The following is a 22873-nucleotide window of genomic DNA, read 5'->3' as shown; positions in this document are numbered from 1 at the left end:
TTGAAGATAATCATAATTCTTCCTGAGAATTACTGAGATATCTTCCATATCATGTAAATAGTCTAAAAATTAGTGCTTTTCAACACACTTTATTTTAATATAATCCAAGATGAAGAGAAACAAGTACTGAACATTACACAAGCAATGATACCAAAATAGCTAAACACATTGAGGCAAGTTAACATCTGCCAACAATTTAAAGAGTGAAACTAGATAGTGATGAATGAATTAAAAGTAATTAGTGACATTAGATGGTTCACTGATTGGCAATGCGTAAATGTCCAGCTGTAGTAACATTGATCTTACCTTTGACATCTCTGTGAATGATCTGATTTTCATGAAGATAAGCCAGGCCACGAAGCAACTGTTCTGTGTAGTTGGCAACTACAGACTCTTTAAAGGCTCCATATTTACCTAACAAATGAGCAACAGATCCTCCTGAAAAACAGGAGCATATTTTATCCATTTAGGTTGACTATTTGAAAACAGCAACTTGAAACAGTTGCAAAATTTAATCTACAGGGCAGGAAAGAAATTCCAAAGGCTTTCAATGAATTCTCTTTGGCTTCCTTACATTTATATATGATTGTTTTATCACACAGAGAAAAATAAATGTTACAATATATACATAGTTTATATTTTATTTAAATATTAATATCTTAAGAGCCACTGCGGCTCTTAAGATATTAAATCCATAGCAAGCAGAAAGTATGTGGAAAAGGCTCAAACACACACACACACACACACACACACACACACACAGACCATGTTTATAAGACCAGGAGATACAGCACAGTCAGATTTGCAAGATTCTGTTATTGTAGCCATGCTCAATAGAAGTAGTTTTATCCTTCCTGTGAAGTTGATTCTTGGTCTACTCTACCTGGTGGGGCTGATACAGACCCAGATTTCAATGAGAAAACCCTAAACTTAACTATAGTGCCCCAGAGTTGTGAGTGGGAGACACTTATTAAGAGATACATTTTGGCATACATACATACCTGCCATCCATTCTATAAACAGGTTGTAGTTGCTTTTCTCACACGTAGCACCCAGCATTCGAATGATATTAGGGTGATTCAAATGGTTCATCATTCTTATCTCTTCTCTCAGGGCTTCCACCACTTCTTCCTGCTCAGATGATGTATTCCTGACGTATGTTACCTGTTTCATAAAACATGGCAGCTTTTGATTCAATAATTCCATAAGCGGAAAAAATAGCAACTGTCACTGTTGTAAATAGATCAGATTCCATGTTGAACTATTTGAAGGAAAAGATTCAAAGTATGGATATCCTGTATGATATCACTAGGTCAGAGTGCAGAATGTGCACCCAGGGATTACATAAGCAAAGCGTGATCGGAACTGCCGTCTTTCTATAAATATTGGTGGGTGGGTGTGGAATGCTGGCTTTGTTGCTGTAAGCGGGTTGGTTGGCTGTGTTGTTACATCTTGATTAGTTGATGGAGTTGATGTATGCAGATTAGTCAGCTGTTTTGTAACATCCTATGTGGCTGAGGTGCTAGCTGTGTGTCCATTAGTCTTTTGTGTTGTAAAGACCTGGGTAATGGGCTGTGTGATGACATCCTGAGCTCTAGTGTAATGATATCCTGAGTCCTGTGCTGCAACATCCAGGGAGGTTGGCTGCGTTGTAACATCCTGAGCCTTTGCGTTGTAAACTCCTGAGTTCTGTGATGTAATGTCCTGAGCAGATGGTTATGATGTAACATCCCAGGCTTTGGTTTGCCTCTGAGTTTGCAGTCTGGCCATGTGTTCATGGTGTGTGTCAGTTTGCTTTGTGTGGGGGTCGGAGGGGGGAGCAGCAGTTGGTGATGCCGCTGTGGTTTGGCTTCTGGATGGTGGTTGCATTTCGCCTATGGGATGGGATGGGTTTGAGTTTGAGGAGGGTGATTGGTGGTTGCTCCCTGTGTTGTTCTGGGTCTGGTGTCGGTTTTCGTGGCTGGGACTCGTTTGTTGACTAGGGCTAGTTTCCAGATGTCTGGTAGGCGGGAGGTATCATCATGTTTATTCATGTTGTGGGGGTGCTTCTCTATTTCGATGGCTTCCATAATTATTCTCTTGTTGAAGTGTTCAGCTTTGGTGATTAATTTGGTTCCTTCAAAATCAATTTCATGTCCTGTTGCTTTAAGGTGCTGGAAAAAGGAGGAAGTCTTTTCTTCTTTTCTGACTGCGTTCTTGTGTTCTGCGATGTGTGCATTTATTCTATTAGTTTGTCCAATGTATGTGGCTGGACAGATTTTGCATGGTATTTCGTAGACTCCTTGGTTTTCTAGCTGGATCTTGTCTTTGGGGTTTCTTAAGATGTTGGCTATTTTTTGGTCAGTGCCGAAGGCTGTCTTGATATTGTGTTTATGAAGAATTTTGCTGATTTTTTCTGTGGTGCCTTTGATGTAAGGGAGGAGGGCGGTGTCTCGGTTCTGGAGGGGGGGTGTCTCCTTTTGGATTAGGTTGGTAATTGTGTTTCTTTGGAATCCGTTGGAAATTAATACATTTGTGAGAGTGTGTAATTCAATTTTCCAGTGGTCTTTGTCGGCTAGGCGTTTGGTTCTGGAGATGAGGACCTTGGCTATGGAGTTGATCTGTGCAGGGTGGTGATGGGATTGTGCATTTAAGTAGCGGTTGATGTGTGCTTTTTTATGGTAGATGGTGTGTCCTAGGGAGCCATTGGGTTTTTTGTAGATTAGGACGTCCAGAAAGGGAAGTTGGTTGTTAGCTTCTATTTCCATAATAAATTGTATTTTAGGGTGTAGTCTGTTGAGATGTGTGCAGCCAATCTCCCAGGATGTTGCAGCACAGGACTCAGGATATCACTACACTAGAGCTCAGGATGTCATCACACAGCCCATTACCCAGGTTGCTAGAACACAAAAGAACAATAGGCACACAGCCAGTACCTCAGCCACACAGGATGTTATGAAACAGCCGACTAATCTGCATACATCAACTCCATCAACTAATCAAGATGTAACAACACAGCCAACCAACCCACTTACAGCAACAAACCCAGCACTCCACACATACCCACCAATATTTATAGAAAGATGGCAGCTGCGATCACACTTTGCTCGCACAAGCACGAAGCCGAAGGCACCAGCCTGAAGATGGCAAGTGGGACCTCATCGAAACATCACCAAGATATTCTCAATCTTACATGGGAAAAGACCCGAATACAACAAGACCAGCATACCTACAACCGTGAAAATTTACGAATATATATATTCGTAAATATATTGTATTTGTACTGATAAATAAATAAAGGGAGACTAGTATAGATCTATTTCGAGCTAATTAGCTCTCATCAGCTAGCCATATCCTTACTGGGATTCGAACCTGGGCAGGAGTCTTAGCCACTAAGCCACGGGCTCTCTTCCTTATCAGTTGAGCCAGGGAAATAGGTATGTATTTGTGTTACAACCCCTGGTATGCCTATAATATAATATATATATTATGTATGTATGTATGTATGTATATATATATATACACACACACACACAGAGCTATTTTTGCTGCTATTATAAATATTTTATTGTGACAAAATTCAAATAAATTGTATATACTTCTTTCCCTAGAGGAACTCCAAATAAGTCTTTACATACAGAGAAACATTCCATGTACAATACCTAGTTAAACCACTTCTTGGTGAATGTCATAAAAAATTGTATATTGTGATATTGAAACAATGTGTGCATCCAATATGCAATTCATCCCATTTTAAAGTCATAAAAATTGTGATACTCAATTCAACAAGTGTTTCCAACAGATCAGAAAGATGACAGTATTAATCAATTGTACACCCTACTTTTGGCCCCCCGCCCCCATTTGCAGCAAATAGTTACGAAAACAATATACAAGTATAGGCTTTGATAATTAGAGGAACATCAAGAACAATGGAGAAATATTTGTGGGATCTGCAAGGGAAGGGAAGGGAAAAAATGAAATAATTCTTATAGCGCTATGATATGAGAATACATGTAGCCCTTGACCAAAATTGAGTCTGGAATGTTGGTTGTATGTCATTGTGCTTGTTGTTAAGTGGCTCAACATATGATCTGACTTGATTTTATGACTGTTTTTTACAATAGTTATTACATGAGTCACAGCACTTATGAAGCAAATCATATGGTCATTCACCAAATCCAGCACATCAAATGAGTGGTTTTTTGCTCTTTTCTTTTGAAAAATGGCAAAAGGGATCACAAATTATAGTCATTTAACAATGAGACATTGCAACCAGTTATTAATGCATGGCAGTTGCAACATCATGAAATACAATTTATATAATTGTGGGGGTGGGCGGTGTAGCAGCAGTCTTAATTTTGAGCATGGGCTGTAACTTTTTTTGGAATGGTCATAACTTCAAACAGCCATTAAACAACTGGTCATAAAGCAAGGACTGCCTGTATTCTGGCAGAATGCATCTCATGAGATGGTCCTATTGGTGAAGTAAAAACCAACAAATTGTAAAACAGGACAGAAATAAGTTGGCTTTTATTCAGTTCTTCTCAAAATCCAAGATTTTCTGGTCTTTCAGCTAATAGTTTCCAGCCTAATTTTTAATATTTAAATGCCTGAACAGTAGTAAAAAGAAGAGATACAATCCATGATCTTAAAAGACAAGTCCATAGAAGGGGAAAAATGATTGTTTAATGATAAAATGCCTGTCTCTCTCTATATATGTTTGTACTTGTTCTGCACATCTTAATGTTATTTTCCAAATATTAATTCAGCAAATGCTTTCAAAATATTCATGAACATCTTTTTTACCTGTTTCACCGCCATTAATGTCCCAGTGCCAACATCCTGAGCTTGATAGCAAGAAGAAAAAGCTCCAAGGCCTATCTGTTGACCTTTAAGCCATTCATTGTCTTCCCTGTAATGGTGCTTTGCTTTGGTATGCCCAGGCAGGGTTTCTGGTGTCTGCAAATTAAATAAAAGATATGATAATGTAATCCTTTGGAATTTTGGTGGGAAAAGGATGAATGTATTCATAAAACAAACATATGAAACCTCTATTTAGAATATGCAAACAGCATAAGCATTTCTTTAAGCTCACAGGTTGTCCAGTTGAGATCTGTCCCACCTAACAATTTAAAGAAAAAAAACAACCAATTTATAGGATCTGTTTTACAGAGTTTCTACATATATACTTACTTTTTTTATAACCTGCCCCATTCCCAAATGACTATGGCAGGCACTCAAAGACAAATGATAAACAACAATACAAAACTTCAAGGACATTTGTTATAATAGGCAGTACCATTCACTGTGGACAAAACCACACTGAAACAGTTCTGAATTGTTTCTTTACGGAATAGCTATTGAATGCACATCTGGGAGAAGTGTTCCAAACAGTGGAGGCTGCCATGAAAGACTTCTAATTCACTGCCCCTCCCACCTGGGCGTATTTTCAGAAAGTGTAGGTCAGCAGTCCCCAACCTTTCTAGAAAAGGCGGCCTGGCCCGGCGGAGGGCAGGAGGAATGTACGTGGCAGACGCACATTTGCACACAGTTCCATTTGTTCAAGCAGCACGCCAGCCCTACACTTGCACAAATGGAGCTTCATGCGTGAGTGAAGGGAGCTTGGGCTCGCACGTGCAAGTAAGGTGAGTCAGTGGACTACCCCCCCTCCCCTCAATAAGACCTGGTGCCTTTTTTGGTGGAAAAAATGTATAAGACAGAAATGTATATTTTTGGGGAAACATGGGAAGAAGACAATCAGTCATAAAAATCTGCATTCTATTAAGAGGGGCAGGGTGCCTGGAAATGTCTAGAGTTCATAATAGCCAAGAAATTAAATGCTGCTTCGCTGTAAAATGATCAAAATAGAAATAAGATTCTCATTCTTGTTCCCCAAAATATATCCCAGATTTAGTGACTGAACTATTTAAGTAACCCAATTAATAGAGAATGCATAAAACTTTGGTTATTATAATAGTAAGAGTGTGCAACACATTCTGTGCACAGAATACATGCTTGATTTCGGCTTGGCGTGAACTCAAACAAAAACATGCACATTTAGAGCATTTGGGTCCATGTACTGATTGAAATAGGGGTATAGATACATAAGAGCTGCAGCTTAGAGGAGATGATGCTGGAAAAATCAAGGAGCGGGATATGCTGCACTAGAACTGAGAAGTGAAGGCAGGGAAGAGAAGGAAAGATGTTGGCTAGGAGGCATGTTAACCAGTACTGAAGAGGACAGGGGCAGAGGGGACAATATGCAGCTGCTTTGTCCTACTTCACCAAAATTCCTCCAGATTTTGTTTTGTTTTGAGGAACAATTAGAGTTGCTGAAAGTTAGGTGGCATATAAATTGGATATATTATGGTTGGTCCAACAAGTCAGCCAAATGTTTCATCTGCATTTGATTTTTTTGTCCACCTTCTCATGAAGGATCAATTTTAAATCTATTGTGATCTAATTTAATAAAAGAATATCATTAGGACTTATTGTTGGTTCAGCACATTAATTTATTTATTTAGAATTTTTACTGTGAATAATGTGTGAATAATGTTTTATTCATGACAATTTATTACTCTAAGTGCTTTAATTGCTCAGGATGGTTGCACATCATTGGGAGTGACTGTTGCACTTGATTGGAAATAAAAGAGTAAACAAATGAATAAATAAATAAATGCCATCTATCTTTTATCCATACATCTATGTAAAAAAAGGTATGTTCCCTTTTTTTCTTTTTTGCGGTTTCTACTGTAGTGTCTCATGGCATTCTTTCAGTAGTGATTTCCACCAAACCTTGCACTCACATTGTGATTACTCTATCACTACAAACAGGGCTATATCTAGAGACAAAATTGATTTATCTTCAAAATGCTATCAGAAATGGATGGTGTCACAGTACAGTAAGAAATAGCAAAACCTCAAATACTCACATCCTGTTGAATTATTATGATATCTTCACCATTTTCAACCTGAAGCTGAGGAACTGTTGGGAGAGCATCCTGAGATGCTGACATGGCCATGGCGATCGCTAAAGCTTCCTCTTCTTCAGCTTCCATCTTTTCCTTGCATTTCTGATTATGATTTACATCGTCTTTATACGTGTTATCATTTTCTGCACGCTCAGGAGACAAGACAGCCACTTCAGACTTGAACGTGACAGTTCCGTCACTGGCTGGAGCTTCAAGTAAGTCTTCCATACTAGAACTGAGTTCTGCATTAATATCCAGTTGGCTATGCTTTTCTTCCACTGGGGTGAAAACAGTCTCATCACTTGGTATTGCTGTACTAATACTATTATCGCACTGTGATACGTCATTTAAATTGAGCGACATGCTATTTTTGGAGGTTTCCCTCTGTTTATTCACATCACATGGCTTAGGTCGAGATGGCTTTGGCCTATGTATATGACTGAATGGCAGAGGCCTGGCCTGGGTAAAAACAGGGGAAAGCTTTTCCAATTCTTTTTGTTCAGCACAGTTTCTTTGAATCTGGAGAGAGAGCTTCCGCTGAATTTGCGGAGAAGACGAAGGTATTTTACAGGGAACAAAGCCCTGAGATCTGAGTTTAGGAATATCAGTTCCTGCAGGTGCAGACGGGGTAGAGGGGGAAGGCAAAATGGGGAATATGGTTTGGGAATGACAGGGTGAGAGAGAAGAGTTCAAGCATTGACCAGGGGATCTGCTCTTCGTTTGAATGGCTGGCTTTGGTTGTTCCATTGTTCCTGCCGTAACAGGAAGTCCCAATGAAATACCAGCCATTATGTCAGAAAAGTCCTCCGGCGTAGCAGTTCGCTTTTTACTATCTAGTCCTTTCCCACTTTTACCTGTTAACTGGATTGTGTTACTTGGAGTAGCATTCTCCGTCGTCTCTGGAGAGTTATCAGGAACTGGAGGCTGTGCAAATCCATGCCTGCATTCCCCAGAATGCATTTGCTCCATGCCTAACTGGATGGCTTCTGCAATTTCCATTTCATCTGCTATAGCCATCAATCGCCGACGCATTCTTGTATGATGTATTGAGCTTGTCATGCTCAACATTTCTAACAGTTTTACAAATACTTGGGGGACTCTTGCAACCATTCTGGCAGCACTTAAAAATATTCTCCGGGACAATTTGCCCACCATCGAATGGGAATTGTCAATTGACTGCAGCGCAAAGCTCAGTAGAGGTAACAGCTTTTCATACCTAAAAATGAACACAAAGCTGTTAATTTGCACTTATTTTTTTAAAAAGACTTTTTTTTTTAAAAAAATCAGCATTTCAAGAGAAAAAAGACAGATTTTAACGTAAGACTTTCTAAACCAGCTAGCCTTTTGATATTGAAGAACAACTTTTTAAAAGCAAGTTTTTCTAAATTATTACCTGTCAACAATAGCATCAGCTTGTAAGATATCTCCACTAACAATGTGGGGATAAAATTCACCAGGAAATTCTAACAGCAATCGATCTATAAGACAAAGACGTCCAAGTAATGCTTGCCAGTTGTTTGATTCAGATTGTGTCCCAAGGATGCAATTTAAGACAAAATCAATACCCCCAATGCCAATGGACCCTGTAAGAAAAGATTAAATAAAAAATTAATGGAATTACATTACTTGAACTGGCAGTTGGTGTCTCTTATAAGCCACTTTCCTATACATAAAGTGGTTTTACCTAGTTTCAATTCCTGTTGTAAACTAATTCTGAGTTTTTGAACTCATTGGTTTTTTTTAAAAAAAGTGTAATGAGCAGAATTCTCCTTCTCAATATAAAAGATATTGGATATATCTTAATCTATCCATACTGCCATTCCTTCTGTTGGAAACTTGCATATAGAGTTACTCATTGCATAATTATTTCAAAGGTACAAATGCCATTATAAGGATTAATGCAATGATCCATCACATATTAAAGAGAGGAAAAAGTTAAAAAGCTGTTCATATGGTGTAGAATTCAATAAATCCAGACATAATCACTCAGAATTACCATTCTTTAAAATTCCCACAAGCATATCAAATTCCCCAATTATCACACCATCAAATTACATTACAGGACAGTTAGAACAATTAATCAGTGGAACAGCTTGCCTCCAGAAGTTGTGAATGCTCCAACACTGGAAGTCTTTAAGAAGATGTTGGATAGCCATTTGTCTGAAATGGTATAGGGTTTCCTGCCTAGGCAGGGGGTTGGACTAGAAGACCTCCAAGGTCCCTTCCAACTCTACTATTGTATTGTATTGTATTGTATTGTATTGTATTAAGTTCTGTTATGCATAGATACAGAATGCTTCCTATACATTTTTCTCCTTTTCTCCCTTTAAAAGCAACTCTATTCTCTTTTACTTTTTTCATCTTGATTTCTATCTATTCCTGCTATGCATTCCTCTTTAGTGACAGCAATGTACTAAAGCAATGTTTTATTTAATTTCTTAATATAACTTGCAAATATCTGAGCCATTCAAATATGAATCTCTATTAAATTGTGTGTCAACTTGTAAAGCGTTGCCATGACTATTATCAGGTTGGCATTCGAGGGAGGATTCTATGCATACCTTCAGCCAGAGTTGGATCTCATATTTCTACAACCTAGTTCGTGAACACTGTGTTTCCCCGAAATTATGAAATTTCCTGATAATAAGACCATGCCATATTTTTCCTGTGGGCAAAAATATACGCCCTCCCCAAATAATAAGCCCCCTGGACAACCCCCCTGCTCCAGCCAGACAGAGCACCACTCACCAACCTAGCGATATCCCGAAGGCGCAAAGCCACAGGAGCCGGGGGGAGGGGGGGCAAAGGGGCTCACATTGCTTGACGCCTTTGGGATACCACTAGGTTGGTGGGCGGCGCTGTGCCCAGCTGGAGCGGGGGGGTTGCTGGGCAGCTGCTCTCAACCTCTCTTTCCAGCTGGGCAGAGCACCACTCACCGACTCAGTAATATCCCAAAAGCGCTAAGCCATGTGGCGCTCTGCCTGGCTGGAAAGAGAGGTTGCACAAGCACTTGTTCTGCCTCCAGCTCGCGTGCCTCCCTGCCTCACCATGCCCAACTCTCCCTGCAGGGCTGGGCCAGGGCACCACCACAGTCCCGCTGCTGCCGCCGTCGCCATGCTCCGAGCAGAACCGGCTTCCAAACTCCGAAAATCCGCTGCCGAATCTTCCGGCAGCGGCTGCTCTGGGACTACGCTCTATGGTTGTGGGCTGGCTGTTGGAAGACTCTGGTACAGAGAGTTGGAAGATTCTGGTACAGAGAGTTGGAAGACTCTGGTACAGAGAGTCCTCCCGCAGCCAGCCCACAACCATAGAGTGTAGTCCCAGAGCGGCCACTGCCGGAAGACTCGGCAGCAGATCTCCAGAGTTTGGAAGCCGATTATGCTCGGAGCATTGCGGTGGCGGGGCGGCGGCAGCAGCAGTGCCCTGGCCCAGCCCTGCAGGAAGAGTTGGGCATGGTGAGGCAGGGAGACACGCAAGCTGGAGGCAGAACAAGTGCTCGCGCAATCTCTCTTTCCACCCGCCTTTGGGACATTATTGGGTCGGTGAGTGAAGCTCTGCTCGGCTGGAAAGGGGCATTGCCGGGCGCCTGTTCATGAGCATGGTCACCTCATGGCAGCTTTGTTGTGCTGCTGTGACAGCACAACACAGTTGTTTGCTCCTGAGGCTGTGCCCGGCTCTTCGGGCACCTGCTTGCAAGAGAGCAGCCACCCAGCAACCCCAAACCAATCCTCCCCCCCCGATAATAACGCCCAAGCAAAATTTGGTGGGTCAAAAGAAAATAAGAACCTGTCTTATTTTCGAGGAAACACGGTATGATCTCTGACGCATGACAGAAGGGAGGGGATAGAGGAGTAAAGTTCAAATGCAATTAGTCGGAAGCAGTTTTGGCTCCGAGGAGTACACACCAGAATGTTGATCCTAATAAATGAATGGATTTCTTTTGAACTTTGTCTCGAGGCTCGTAAATTAATTAGGTCATCTTCTGGGAACTTCACATTGAGATTTTTAACAAACAGCATTTTGAAGAATTAAAATAGCCAAGTCTTTATTCTTTAATTAATATAAAAATTACGACTAGCCCTTATTACCATATTTTCAAATTTCAATTTAAAATATCTGTAACATTCACCTCATTTTATGTTAATATCAAAAGCCTAAATTTGATTTAGGTGGAAAGAAATAGTACAGCTGTAGAAATATCACACCACCAAATTAAACTGCCGAATTGATTTTATGTGTTGAAAAAAATTGCAGTTTGAAATAGAGTTGGCAGTTTCTAATTTGGTGCCATTAGCTGCTATACTATATTTGTAATGTTGCTTAAGTAAGAGAAACATGAAATTTACCAGACTTAAGTATTTCTCGACCAATTGCCAACTCTCCTGCTTGACCTTTACACATTTCCATCAATGTTGAAACCGAAAGTTGACTTGTGCGGCTGTAAAAAGAAAGGCTCCATTTTTTAAGATAAAAGGATGAATAATTATTAGAGCTGACTGAATACATTATAAGTAATTGTCACTATTCTCTTGACAAAGTAATTCATTTTGTTAAGGTCCATAAGACTGCTGAACAATCACACCAGAGTGTGCCAGGATTGCAGTCATTAAACAAAGCAGTCACGTGACATCTCACTTAATGACTCTCTTGCTCAATTATGGTGATTCCATCCCAGTTGTGATCATATGTGAACTTTCTAATCCTGGTTTATTGGTATTTATTAGTAGTAATGCCTACATAAAAATGTAATGTAATATATCAATACTGTATTAGGTAACATATTACTTCTTTCTAGTTTTTTCCCCTAACGGTTTTTACTTTTTAGCACAATTATGCATTCATAAAAGAACTGTATGCAAATCCACCAATGGCTAAATTTCCCTTAAATTTGTCCCTGTACTATAAAACTAATACAATTTTGAAATAATCTGAAATATTTAAATAGATTCAAGACTATACCTGTTGGGATCTGCACATTTCACCAATATGGTTTCTACAACTGGTTTCAAAAGCTGTTGCAGTTTTGTCCTCTCTGTTAGGCTATGGCAGGGAGTATATACCAGCATGGCTCTTAATGTTTTCTTAAAAAGAAAGAAAGATAAATTAAAAAAAAAAAACACTTCTTCTTAAAACCTGCATACACTTCTGCAACCGAAAGATGAACACAAAATATACCAACCTTACAAACAACATTTTATACACAAATTGCTTCTGCCTACAAATTTGTCAATTGTAAAATAACATCTCTCTGTCATTTAGAATTTGCTCCTTTTTCTGAGATTCCAAACAAATATTGACATTATCTGCTCAACCAAAGGGAATAGCTTAAGGCAAAGTACAAGAGTTCATGAGGAAATGACAAAACCAATTATCAGCTTTCAGACTTTTTAGAGAAATCTGCTCCCAAATGGATAAACTAAAGATACATTCCAGAACTGACTAACATTTAAAGTAAAAAGAAAGTAGTGACATGTATCTTTCAGATATACATGCAGCGTTATATTGAGAATCAACTTATTTAAGGAACTGGTTTCAGCAATACTGCACGGTGGGAGTACTTCAAATATTGTACTAGGAATTTGGAATTAGAAAAGCTGGTGCCACTGTGAGTCTTTGATGATGATAGTAGCAATTCTTATTTAGTGTTTCATATAAAAAGCAAAACAATAAACATGCAAAAATATCACAGGACGTCTCAAGTCACTCTACAAATACAGCATACAAAAGTTGGAATGGAAATTATTCAAAATATCGCATGACTTTCAGCAGTTGTCTGAATCTTGCCATAAAGAATAAATAATTAGAAAAAAATAATGAGGATCAGACCTCTTTCCATTCTAGGAGGACAGGTAGAAAATATTCTAAACAAGCTGCTCAAGAAATTGTCAAAGTAACAAATAATGACATTTATTTTCTATATTGCCTTATAAAGAAACTTTTCATAACCAGATATCAAGTACAGCTGATTTCCTAAGTGCAATATTAACTGTTTCTTTCTGCCCATAAAAAAGGAAACATTTTAGGTTTAAAATGATTTTCACATTAAAAATGTTTATCATTCTTACAAATTTAGCATTATAGCATCAAAGCTTTGATGTATGGAACCCTGACTTCTAGATCTATCTTGATGTAAAATTATTTAAAGTAGAAAAAAAATGAACAGAATACAGAATCTGATGGAACAAACCCTGGAATTCTGTTGCACTGTCTATGTGCCTATTTGTCATCTGCACCAAAAGGCAGAGTTTAAACTATCTTATTATCTGAGAGAAATGGGGTGCGATGGCTCAAGGGTTAAGATGCTGAATTTGTCAGCTGGAAAGCTGATAGCCCAGTTTGAGACCCAACGCTGTGTGACAGGGTGAGTTTCCATTCCTCGCCCCAGCTCCTGCCTATCTAGCACTTCAAAAGCATGCAAGTGCAAGTAGATAAATAGGTACCACTTTGATAGGAAGACAACAGTGTTCTGTGCACATGGCATATAGTCATGGTGGCCACATGATCACTGAAATATCTTAGGACAATGCTGGCTCCCTCGGCTAAGAAACAGAGATGAATGCACACACACACACACATACACATACACACACACACGACACTCGGGCACAACTAGAAAGGGAAACCTTTCCCTTTCCCTTTATTATCTGAGAAAGCTTGCCCTAAGCCTCAAGTTAGATACTCTAGAATAACTTGATTTGTCTGAAAATATATACTGTACATTTCAGCACTGAGAATAGAAAAGGGCATATTTCTAGAATTACTATGAATTGTTTTTAACTATTTGTTTGGAAGGTCTCTATCTCAAGGAAAGAATCTATATCTCAAATATGCTGTCCTATTTCTAAATTCTGGTATGGCTTAGAAAGGAAGGTTAGAAAAGAATAGGTTACTTACTAAAGCAGCAACATACACTTTGTAGACAGGGTCAGCACAAACCATAGAAAGTACACTGCAGCAGGATTCCACAACAACATCTCCTGAGATATTTGTCTGGGATGACCCATTAGCTGCCCCTAGATTTCCAGGACTTGTGTTTCCACTGCTGCTTCCAGAATTTCCAGTGCTTTCACCATTAGCCAATAATAGAGCACCACTAACATCATGGGAGAGACGTCGAAGGGCCATTTCACGTATATTCCAGTTTCGAGAAAACAGGCAACCTACTAATTCCATTCCAAATACCTAAAAAAAAAAATCAACATTACAAGGAGATCCTGATTGCAATTACATATTTGCAGGTACATACACATGTATACTTGAAATAAGCCACTGGAATTCTATATAAATAAAATGTACTAAGAAATTTTATTCATGGAAAACACTCTGAAGTAGACTAAATAGATTGAAGTTAAAATGTAAATATTTCAATTTCATTCTCCCAGGTTGGGCTATTAATTAATACAACTACTGCAGTTGTCTACCATCCAAATGGACTCTAGACTGCCAGAGTTGGACACAGAATTCACTTGAAATGGGCTACTCAGACCACATCTCTGTTATGCTAATTCCAGCATACAGACCATTCACCAGGCGTTCAAGACCAGTTCGGAAGCAGGTGAGGACCTGGCCAGCAGGAGCCATCTCTGCTCTTCAGGACTGCTTTGAATGCACTGATTGGGACATGTTCAGGGAGTCTGCAACCATCAGTGACTCCATTGACTTGGAGGAGTATACATCGTCAGTGACCGGCTACATCAGCAAGTGCATTGATGATGTCACAGTCTCCAAGAAAATTATCTCACACTCCAACCAGAAGCCATGGATAACTGGAGAGGTGCGTGCTCTACTGAAAACCCGAGATTCAGCATTCAGGGCAAGTGATAAAGCAGCCCTAAGAACAGCGAGAGCCAATCTGTCCCGGGCCATCAGAGAAGCTAAGTGTGCACATGCCCAGAGCATCCACCAACACTTCACAAACAGCAGCGACACATGGCGTATGTGACAGGGCATCCAAGCCATCACTAATTACAGAATATCACCACATGCCCGTGAGAATGATGGTTCACTTCCAGATGTGTTAAACAGCTTTTATGCCTGTTTTGAAGCACAGAACGATATTACAGCGAGGAAGACCACACCTCCTTCCAACGACCAGATACTTTGTCTCTCCACTACTGACGTGAGGAAAGCTCTAAGCAGAGTCAACCCACAGAAAACTGTGGGACCAGACAATATTTCTGGCAGTGCTCAGAAGATGTGCAGACCAACTGGCAAATGTTTTCACCGACATCTTGAAGCACTTCATGATGATGGGAGTAAGTGCACTTACTCCCATCATCATGAAGTGCTTCGAGAGGCTCGTCATGAGGCACATAACATTGGATCCACTGCAGTTTTCATACCACTCGAATCGCTCTACCAATGACGCCATCTCCACTACACTCCATCTAGCCCTCACTCACCTAGAAAACAAAGATTAATACGTACGAATGCTGTTCCTAGACTTTAGTTCAGCATTCAACACTATTATTCCTCAACACCTGATGAGGAAGCTGACCCTGTTGGGCCTGAGCACCTCCCTCTGTAACCGGATCCTGGACTTTTTGACTGGAGGATCTCAGACAGTCCGGATCGCGAATAACACTTCTAACACCATCATACTGAGCACTGGAGCCCCTCAGGGCTGTGTACTCAGTCCTCTGCTGTTCACCCTGCTGACGCACGACTATGTAGCAATGCACAGTTCGAATCACATCATAAAGTTTGCTGATGACACAACCGTGGTGGGTCTTATCAGCAGGAACGACGAGACAGCATAAAGAGAGGAGGTGGAAAAGTTAACGAACTGGTGTAAAGCCAACAACCTGTCTCTGAATGTAGACAAAACAAAAGAGATGGTTGTTGACTTCAGGAGGACACAACACGACCGCTCCCGCTGAACATCAATCGCTCCTCTGTGGAAATTCATTGGTGTTCACCTGGTGGAGAATCTCACCTGGTCCCTCAACACTGGTTCCATAAATAGGAAGGCCCAGCAGCGTCTTTACTTTCTTAGGAAACTGAGGAAGGCACAGCTTCTACCACACATCCTCACAACCTTCTACAGAGGGATCATTGAGAGCACCCTGAGCAGCTCCATCACCACCTGGTTTGGGAATTGCACCGTTTGGGATCGCAAGACCATACAGCGAATAGTGAGGACAGCAGAGAAGATCATTGGGTTGTTCTTCCCTCTGCCATGGACATATATACCACACGCTGCATTCATAAAGCCAGAAACATTGTGGCTGAGCACCCCTCCTCTCCATACACACTTTTTACTCTCCTGCCATCTGGAAAAAGGTACAGAAGCATTCGGGCCTGCACAAACAGACTGTAACAGTTTCTTTCCACACGCCATCAGACTCCTCAACGCAATGAAACTAGAACCATAAATACTTGTGTATTTAACTTCTGTATTTCTTTTTTAGCTTGTGTATTTTTTCTCTCTTTAAGTTCTTAGATTTAGAGCTATATGTAGTTCTGTGTCCTGCTTTTATTTTTTATCTATGCTGTCTGACGTAGCACCTTGGTCCTGCGGAAACGTTTCATTTCACTGTGTACTGTACTGTATATTGTTGAAATTACAATAAAACTTGACTTGACTTGAAAAAATGCCATTTGAATCAATGTGTTCACTTAATGGCCACTGTGTTCACTTAACAAGTTTGCAGCGGAAATGTTAAGAAAAGCACTTCCAATCACCTGGCTGCCTCAACTTATAACTAACAATTTGCACCTGAATTTCCATTCCCAATTGTAGTAAGTCAAGGACTATTTGTAACTATCTTAACATTTTCCATGGGCATTTGTTGTGTACTCATTTTGTAACAATCTGGAAAATCAAGCTCTCTGGGGGGAAACGACTAACATGTACTCAGGCATTCACAAAACGAAAAGCATATAGTCAGAAACATACATATTTGTGCAGACTGAAATAAAGTGTTAAGTTGTAGCTGACAAAATAAAAATAGTTTAAGTAGGTTTAGAAATTTAACATACCTGAATCCATGGCTCAGCTAGGTCCTTATAGGCAGAAGGAATTTGCTGAACCCCATAATGAGTAAGGTTAAAATTGCTTTCTTGATTTCTCCTTGGTGAACCAGTTACAGGTTGCTGAGTTTGTTGCTGGACCACACAAACAATCGAAGGAGAATCAACAGGGCTTGGCAATTCATGACTAAACAAATAATATACAAAAAACGAGTAGATATTTTCAAACTTTTAGGAAAATCAAGGATTTAACGTGATCTGCATTTTAATTAATTTGTCACAAGTCAATTTCCCCAAATAATGGGCAAATAAAACCATGGTTATCGTCAAGGTTTAATTCAGCTCAAAAATATGAACGTGTATCTTGTTGGTAAAAAGTATGTTCAGGTAAAGCAATATTTTATTGTAGCTTGTAAAAACATACCAGCTGATTTGGAATTGTGATGGAAAGGGCTTATACCAGGGGTGTCCAAACTTGGGAACTTTAAGACTTGTGGACTTCAACTCCCAGAATTCCCCAGCCAGCCATGCTGGCTGGGAAATTCTTGGAGTTGAAGTCCACAAGTCTTAAAAGTTCCCAAGTTTGGACACTCCTGGCTTATACACAGACATTTATAATCAACCAACCTGAATTGAAAATAAACTGATGGGACTTTTAAAATGTTTAGATATTTAACTCTCCACATAAATGGACAACACAACAAATTCAAATAGAATAAATCCTCACCTATAGAAATCATGTGTTCTCCACTTAGATCTACAAAGGGGACATATAAGAGGCTCCTTGTTTCTTCTACATTCCTCTGCCCCTAAAATTGCATCAAAGTCCCACAACGAAAAATAGATAGATTCTTGAGTTAGTAGCATAAGGACATTTTAGAAGAGAAGTTATTTGTAAATGTGCAAAGAACTTATACTGTACAACAAACAGACATAGGGAAAGCTAATTATATACTTAATCATATGTCTAAAGAATAATATGCAGTAAAGGCACATGCAATAAATGTGGGCACTAGCAGCACCAATTATTTACAAAAAAATTCAACATGGGAAGGTATGTTTAACACTTCTATAGGCACTACATAGTTTTTGTACCTGCCCACTTAAATAATGATCTCTTTTTTATTTTTAAAAGATAAATGAAAACTACCACTATGTTTTATATAATTCTACTTTCCCTTGTATTTTAAAAGTGTAAAGCATATTTTTGTAAATATGTTTATTTCATTCAAATGGATTCCTTCTCTAAGACCCTAGCTTGTATGAAAAGAATTCCATTAACGTTCAAGCAATTACAATACCACTTATGACTGCAATTACTTTCGTTTCTCCACTCCTGGCAAGGACCTCCTTTGCTATTATTCTTTAAATCCATTCTTATGATTCAAGTGCATATAATAATATCAGTGACGTACATATTGACATGCAATGATGGTGAAGTTTATTTCTGCAGCCTTCTTCACAGACAGTTAAGCTTTCCTCATCCAACATGCCTAGCAAACAAATGGGGCACATCTGTTCTTCTTCATCCTTGATACTATTAAAAAAATACATATAAATAAATATTTAAAAATCACATTTAGCAGATCACATTTATTTATTTTTCTTCCAGGTCCAATACTACCACTTCCTACAATATTTCAATATAAAATGTTTTATCATACTGTAAATGGACAAGTATCAATCTTTTGGTGCCGTTTTTTAATTACTCTGTATAACCTTGCTATGGATGTTTTCATCAACACACTTATTAGACATTCTCATATTTTTTTCCAGTGAAATTGTAGGATCTATGAAGCAAACATTTTGGTGCTTGGCAGCAGGTTTGCACTTGCTGCTTTCCATAATCATATGAACATAATTTGTAATAGATTTTGCTGTTTTTCCAGCAGAAAGCAGCAAAATATGCTATGTAGCGACTTGCTTTATGATTGTGCTAAAAATAGCTGCAAAATCAAATCAGATTAATGATTGCTCCAACTTATTAGCATCTATGCAATACAATACAATACAATAGTAGAGTTGGAAGGGACCTTGGAGGTCTTCTAGTCCAACCACCTGCCTAGGCAGGAAACCTTAGACAGTTCCAGACAAATGGCTATCCAACATCTTCTTAAAGACTTCCAGTGTTGGGGCATTCACAACTTCTGGAGGCAAGCTGTTCCACTGATTAATTGTTCTGTCAGGAAGTTTCTCCTCAGTTCTAAGTTGCTTCTCTCCTTGATTAGTTTCCACCCATTGCTTCTTGTTCTGTCCTCAGGTGCCTTGGAGAATAGCTTGACTCCCTCTTCTTTGTGGCAACCCCTGAGATATTGGAACACTGCTATCATGTCTCCCCTAGTCCTTCTTTCTCTTAAGCTAGACATACCTAGTTCCTGCAACCATTCTTCATATGTTTTAGTCTCCAGTCCCCTAATCATCTTTGTTGCTCTTCTCTGCACTCTTTCTAGAGTCTCCACATCTTTTTTACATCGTGGCGACCAGAACTGAATGCAGTATTCCAAGTGTGGCCTTACCAAGGCATTATAAAGTGGTATTAACACTTCACGTGATCTTGATTCTATCCCTCTGTTGATGCAGCCTAGAACTGTGTTGGCTTTTTTGGCAGCTGCTGCACACTGCTGGCTCATATTTAAATGGTTGTCCACTAGAACTCCAAGATCCCTTTCGTAGTTACTACTGTTGAGCAAGGTACCACCTATACTGTACCTGTGCATTCCGTTTTTGTTGCCTAAATGTAGAACCTTACTCTTCTCACCATTGAATTTCATTTTATTAGATAGTGCCCAATGTTCAAGTTTGTCAAGATCCTTCTGTATCTTAAGCCTATCTTCTGGAGTGTTGGCTATTCCTGCCAGCTTGGTGTCATCTGCAAATTTGATGAGTTCCCCATTTATTCCCTCATCCAAATCATTGATGAAGATGTTGAAGAGTACTGGGCCTAAAACAGAGCCTTGGGGTACTCCACTGCATACTTCCCTCCATGTAGATGCAGTTCCATTGAGGACTACATGTTGAGTGCGGTTAGTCAGTTACGAATCCATCTGGTGGTGATGCTGTCTAACCCACATTCTTCTACTTTATCTAGTAGTAGGTTATGGTCTACCTTATCAAAAGCCTTACTGAAGTCCAAGTAAACTATATCAACGGCATTCCTCTGGTCCACTAATTTTGTCACATTATCTATATTGTCATCTATCAAGGACTACCTATATTCTATTGGATGTAGGCCAAATTATTTTTTAGCATATATAACTGTTTCAGATATGTCTGTGTGAATTACATTCTTTATAGATTTTAGTTCATCACACTGACTTTCCACATTAACTTTCTCTACGAGCCACACTTCCAGAATGAATATGAATACTTTATATAGCGTACCCCGCATTTGTAGGAACACACGAGGAGGAGGAGGAGGAAGACTGCACTAAAGACATCTTCAAAATACCCATGTTAAGTGTCAAGTTCATTTTATTTACTTAAACATTTAAACCATTCAACAGCCAAGCTATCTGGGAAGTATACAATAAAAAGAAAAGAAACAACTTGTGATTGTGATATCCTATGCTCCCTGCCAGCTTCCCAAAAATAAAGTCAGTGGGGAAGCCAGCAGGAGGTAGTCCCGCTCCCATTTCTTTTTTCCCCACTTGTGTGACAGCAATATAGTTCAGGAAAATTTAGTGTTTATTCTGGTCACTTCACACTATACCAGTGGTTCTCAACCTTTCCAATGCCACGACCCTTTAATACAGTTCCTCATGTTGTGGTGACCCCCAACCATAAAATTGGTGTCTCAGTTCCTAAGACCATTGAAAATATGTGTTTTCCAATGGTCTTAGGCGACCCCTGTGAAAGGGTCGTTCGACCCCCAAAGGGGTCCAGACCCACAGGTTGAGAACCACTACACTATACCCTCAAAGGCTGACCCAATGAGTCACAGGGTTGATTATAAAAATGGAGACTATTTTGAACAACAGTACTGATTTCTTAATAATAATTACTAACCTATTTTCTGAACTAGATGTAGATGTACTAGAAGATGACAGTGTATGAGAGTTTGACATGCGTGAGACAAACTTCTGAATGGTGTTACGAGATGGCGCTTTGATCCTTGAACTACGTCTACTGTGGTATTTCTGGAACAAACTCTCAACCTAACATTGGAAGAAAATATTAATAGGCAGGGTTAGAATATGAACTACTCAAAGTTGAGATCTCTTAAATAAATATATAATTGCAACCAGACTATAAGGTAAAATTATATCGATGTATTTATTGTTTAAAAAATAAATACACACATATAAAATAACAGCATAATATAAATACCAACTATGGTAAGGATGAATTCTGTAAATGATATCTTTTGTAAATAGACACATATATGTACACATTCTCTCTCTTTTATTTATGGGAATGTAAATATAGATGCTAAATGTTGCCAAATTCTGTTTTAGATATGAGAATTAAATGTTCAATGCTCATAATTTTCAATTTGACATAAACTCATGATGCTACCCCCTGAAGAACAAGGGAAGTAATACCACATAAGTTAAATAAACTATATTAATAAAATAATACATGAATAGGGCCAAACCTTTTACCATTGTTCAAAAGCTACATGACACCATCCTCTGCCCTGATCTTTCTCATGGTTAATGGATATATTACAGCAATAATTAGCCAGGACTAAGGATAACTAAGATAACTTTTCCAAATTTAAATATCTATATAATTAAAGAGAAAAAACAGTCAATAGTCATTATCAATGAGTATGTAATATAGGGAGAAAGAACATGGTCTTTTAGATAACCCTGTTAAATTCCACTTACTAAAATGGAGAAATAATAATAATGGATAATTTATTCAGGGAACTTCATCCATTTATTTGATATTAGAATAACACTTGTTATTAACTGATTTTAGAAATTAGACGATCAATTTTCTGTAATTCTGAAACTGTAGAAATTCTGTATGGTAAATTTCAAAAGCCATAACTCTTTACTTTTGACAAAAGAAATAAGTCGTAACTACCTCAAAGTTCTTTAAGGTTTTTCGCCACAGCATTGGATCTGAAGATTCAAGTTGAAACACTCTAAGCATAACAAACAGCAGATGAATGCAAAACGTTCCACGTCCACAGCTACATGTCTGTAAATGGAAATTTATTTATTGTGATTATTATGGCCATAATATATTGTTTTTGTAACCTCCCCCCCCCCAAATCACTTCTTACAGATTTATGAGGATTATGTTTCTGCTTTCTTCAAAACAAGAAACAATTGATTAATGATGGCTTTATTCTTTCCAAGCTACAGCTGTTGCTGACATAGTCAACATGGCATTCGTATAGGTTTATATTTCACTGACACTTGTCAATACCTATGTTCTGATTTATGCAAGTGAGAAATAAAATATGTCAAGCAACTTCTGGAAAGCAAGAAATGTCTCAGCATTTTCACATGTTCTCTTATACCTAAAGAGCTCATCTCAATTACATCTTCTCAAATTGGTTTATTTAATAGTTATTGATAAAGTAGTCAACGCTGTTTCGATTCATACCTGAGGACCAATGAACACTCTGTATTTATTATCTGGGCTGTCTCCCCCTATCAAGAAAGAATTGGGTCCTATCTGTTGCAAGAGATACAATCTAGCTCTCATGACTTTGTTGACACGGCGATTTGTTTCCTCAGGACTATATGGTGAGAAGCCATCTGGAGACGGTGCTCTTCGTGGGGGTGTTATACGTCCACTCTGAAACTTAAACATTAATTTTATTTTCAGTCATGTTTGTCTCTATTTTTCAATTTCCCATTCCCATTCGATCTTTCAAAAAAAATTCAGCTATCTCCTTCCAAACTAGTAGAATGCACACAATAATTAGATAACAAGAAATGGTAACAGTTCTTCCACTAAATTCTATAAAAATTATTACTTCTACGCTTTTCTAA

At 38.9% G+C, this 22873-nt stretch overlaps 1 protein-coding gene across 5 annotated transcripts in view; it reads right to left on the bottom strand.

Moving 5' to 3' along the window:
• The window catches only part of MAP3K1 (mitogen-activated protein kinase kinase kinase 1), a 77815-nt gene that overhangs the window by 7894 nt on the left and 47048 nt on the right, over window positions 1-22873 (bottom strand). For all 5 annotated transcript variants that reach the window (XM_081944162.1, XM_081944164.1, XM_081944163.1 and 2 more), the window contains exons 4-17: window positions 22482-22682; window positions 21954-22070; window positions 20928-21076; window positions 18338-18459; window positions 17650-17731; window positions 16932-17109; window positions 13845-14132; window positions 11910-12031; window positions 11297-11388; window positions 8344-8533; window positions 6912-8166; window positions 4786-4938; window positions 1002-1164; window positions 307-438 (exon numbers count right to left, since the gene is read on the bottom strand). In XM_081944162.1, coding sequence (XP_081800288.1) covers window positions 307-438; window positions 1002-1164; window positions 4786-4938; window positions 6912-8166; window positions 8344-8533; window positions 11297-11388; window positions 11910-12031; window positions 13845-14132; window positions 16932-17109; window positions 17650-17731; window positions 18338-18459; window positions 20928-21076; window positions 21954-22070; window positions 22482-22682 — 3244 coding nt within the window. The remainder of the gene's footprint in view (window positions 1-306; window positions 439-1001; window positions 1165-4785; window positions 4939-6911; window positions 8167-8343; window positions 8534-11296; window positions 11389-11909; window positions 12032-13844; window positions 14133-16931; window positions 17110-17649; window positions 17732-18337; window positions 18460-20927; window positions 21077-21953; window positions 22071-22481; window positions 22683-22873) is intronic.

This window comes from Natrix helvetica, assembly GCF_964273705.1.
Source record: "Natrix helvetica genome assembly, chromosome: 2".
NCBI classification, from domain to species: domain Eukaryota; kingdom Metazoa; phylum Chordata; class Lepidosauria; order Squamata; family Natricidae; genus Natrix; species Natrix helvetica.
The sequence above is the reverse complement of the archived record's forward strand: the minus strand, read 5'-3'. Positions and strand labels throughout refer to the sequence as shown.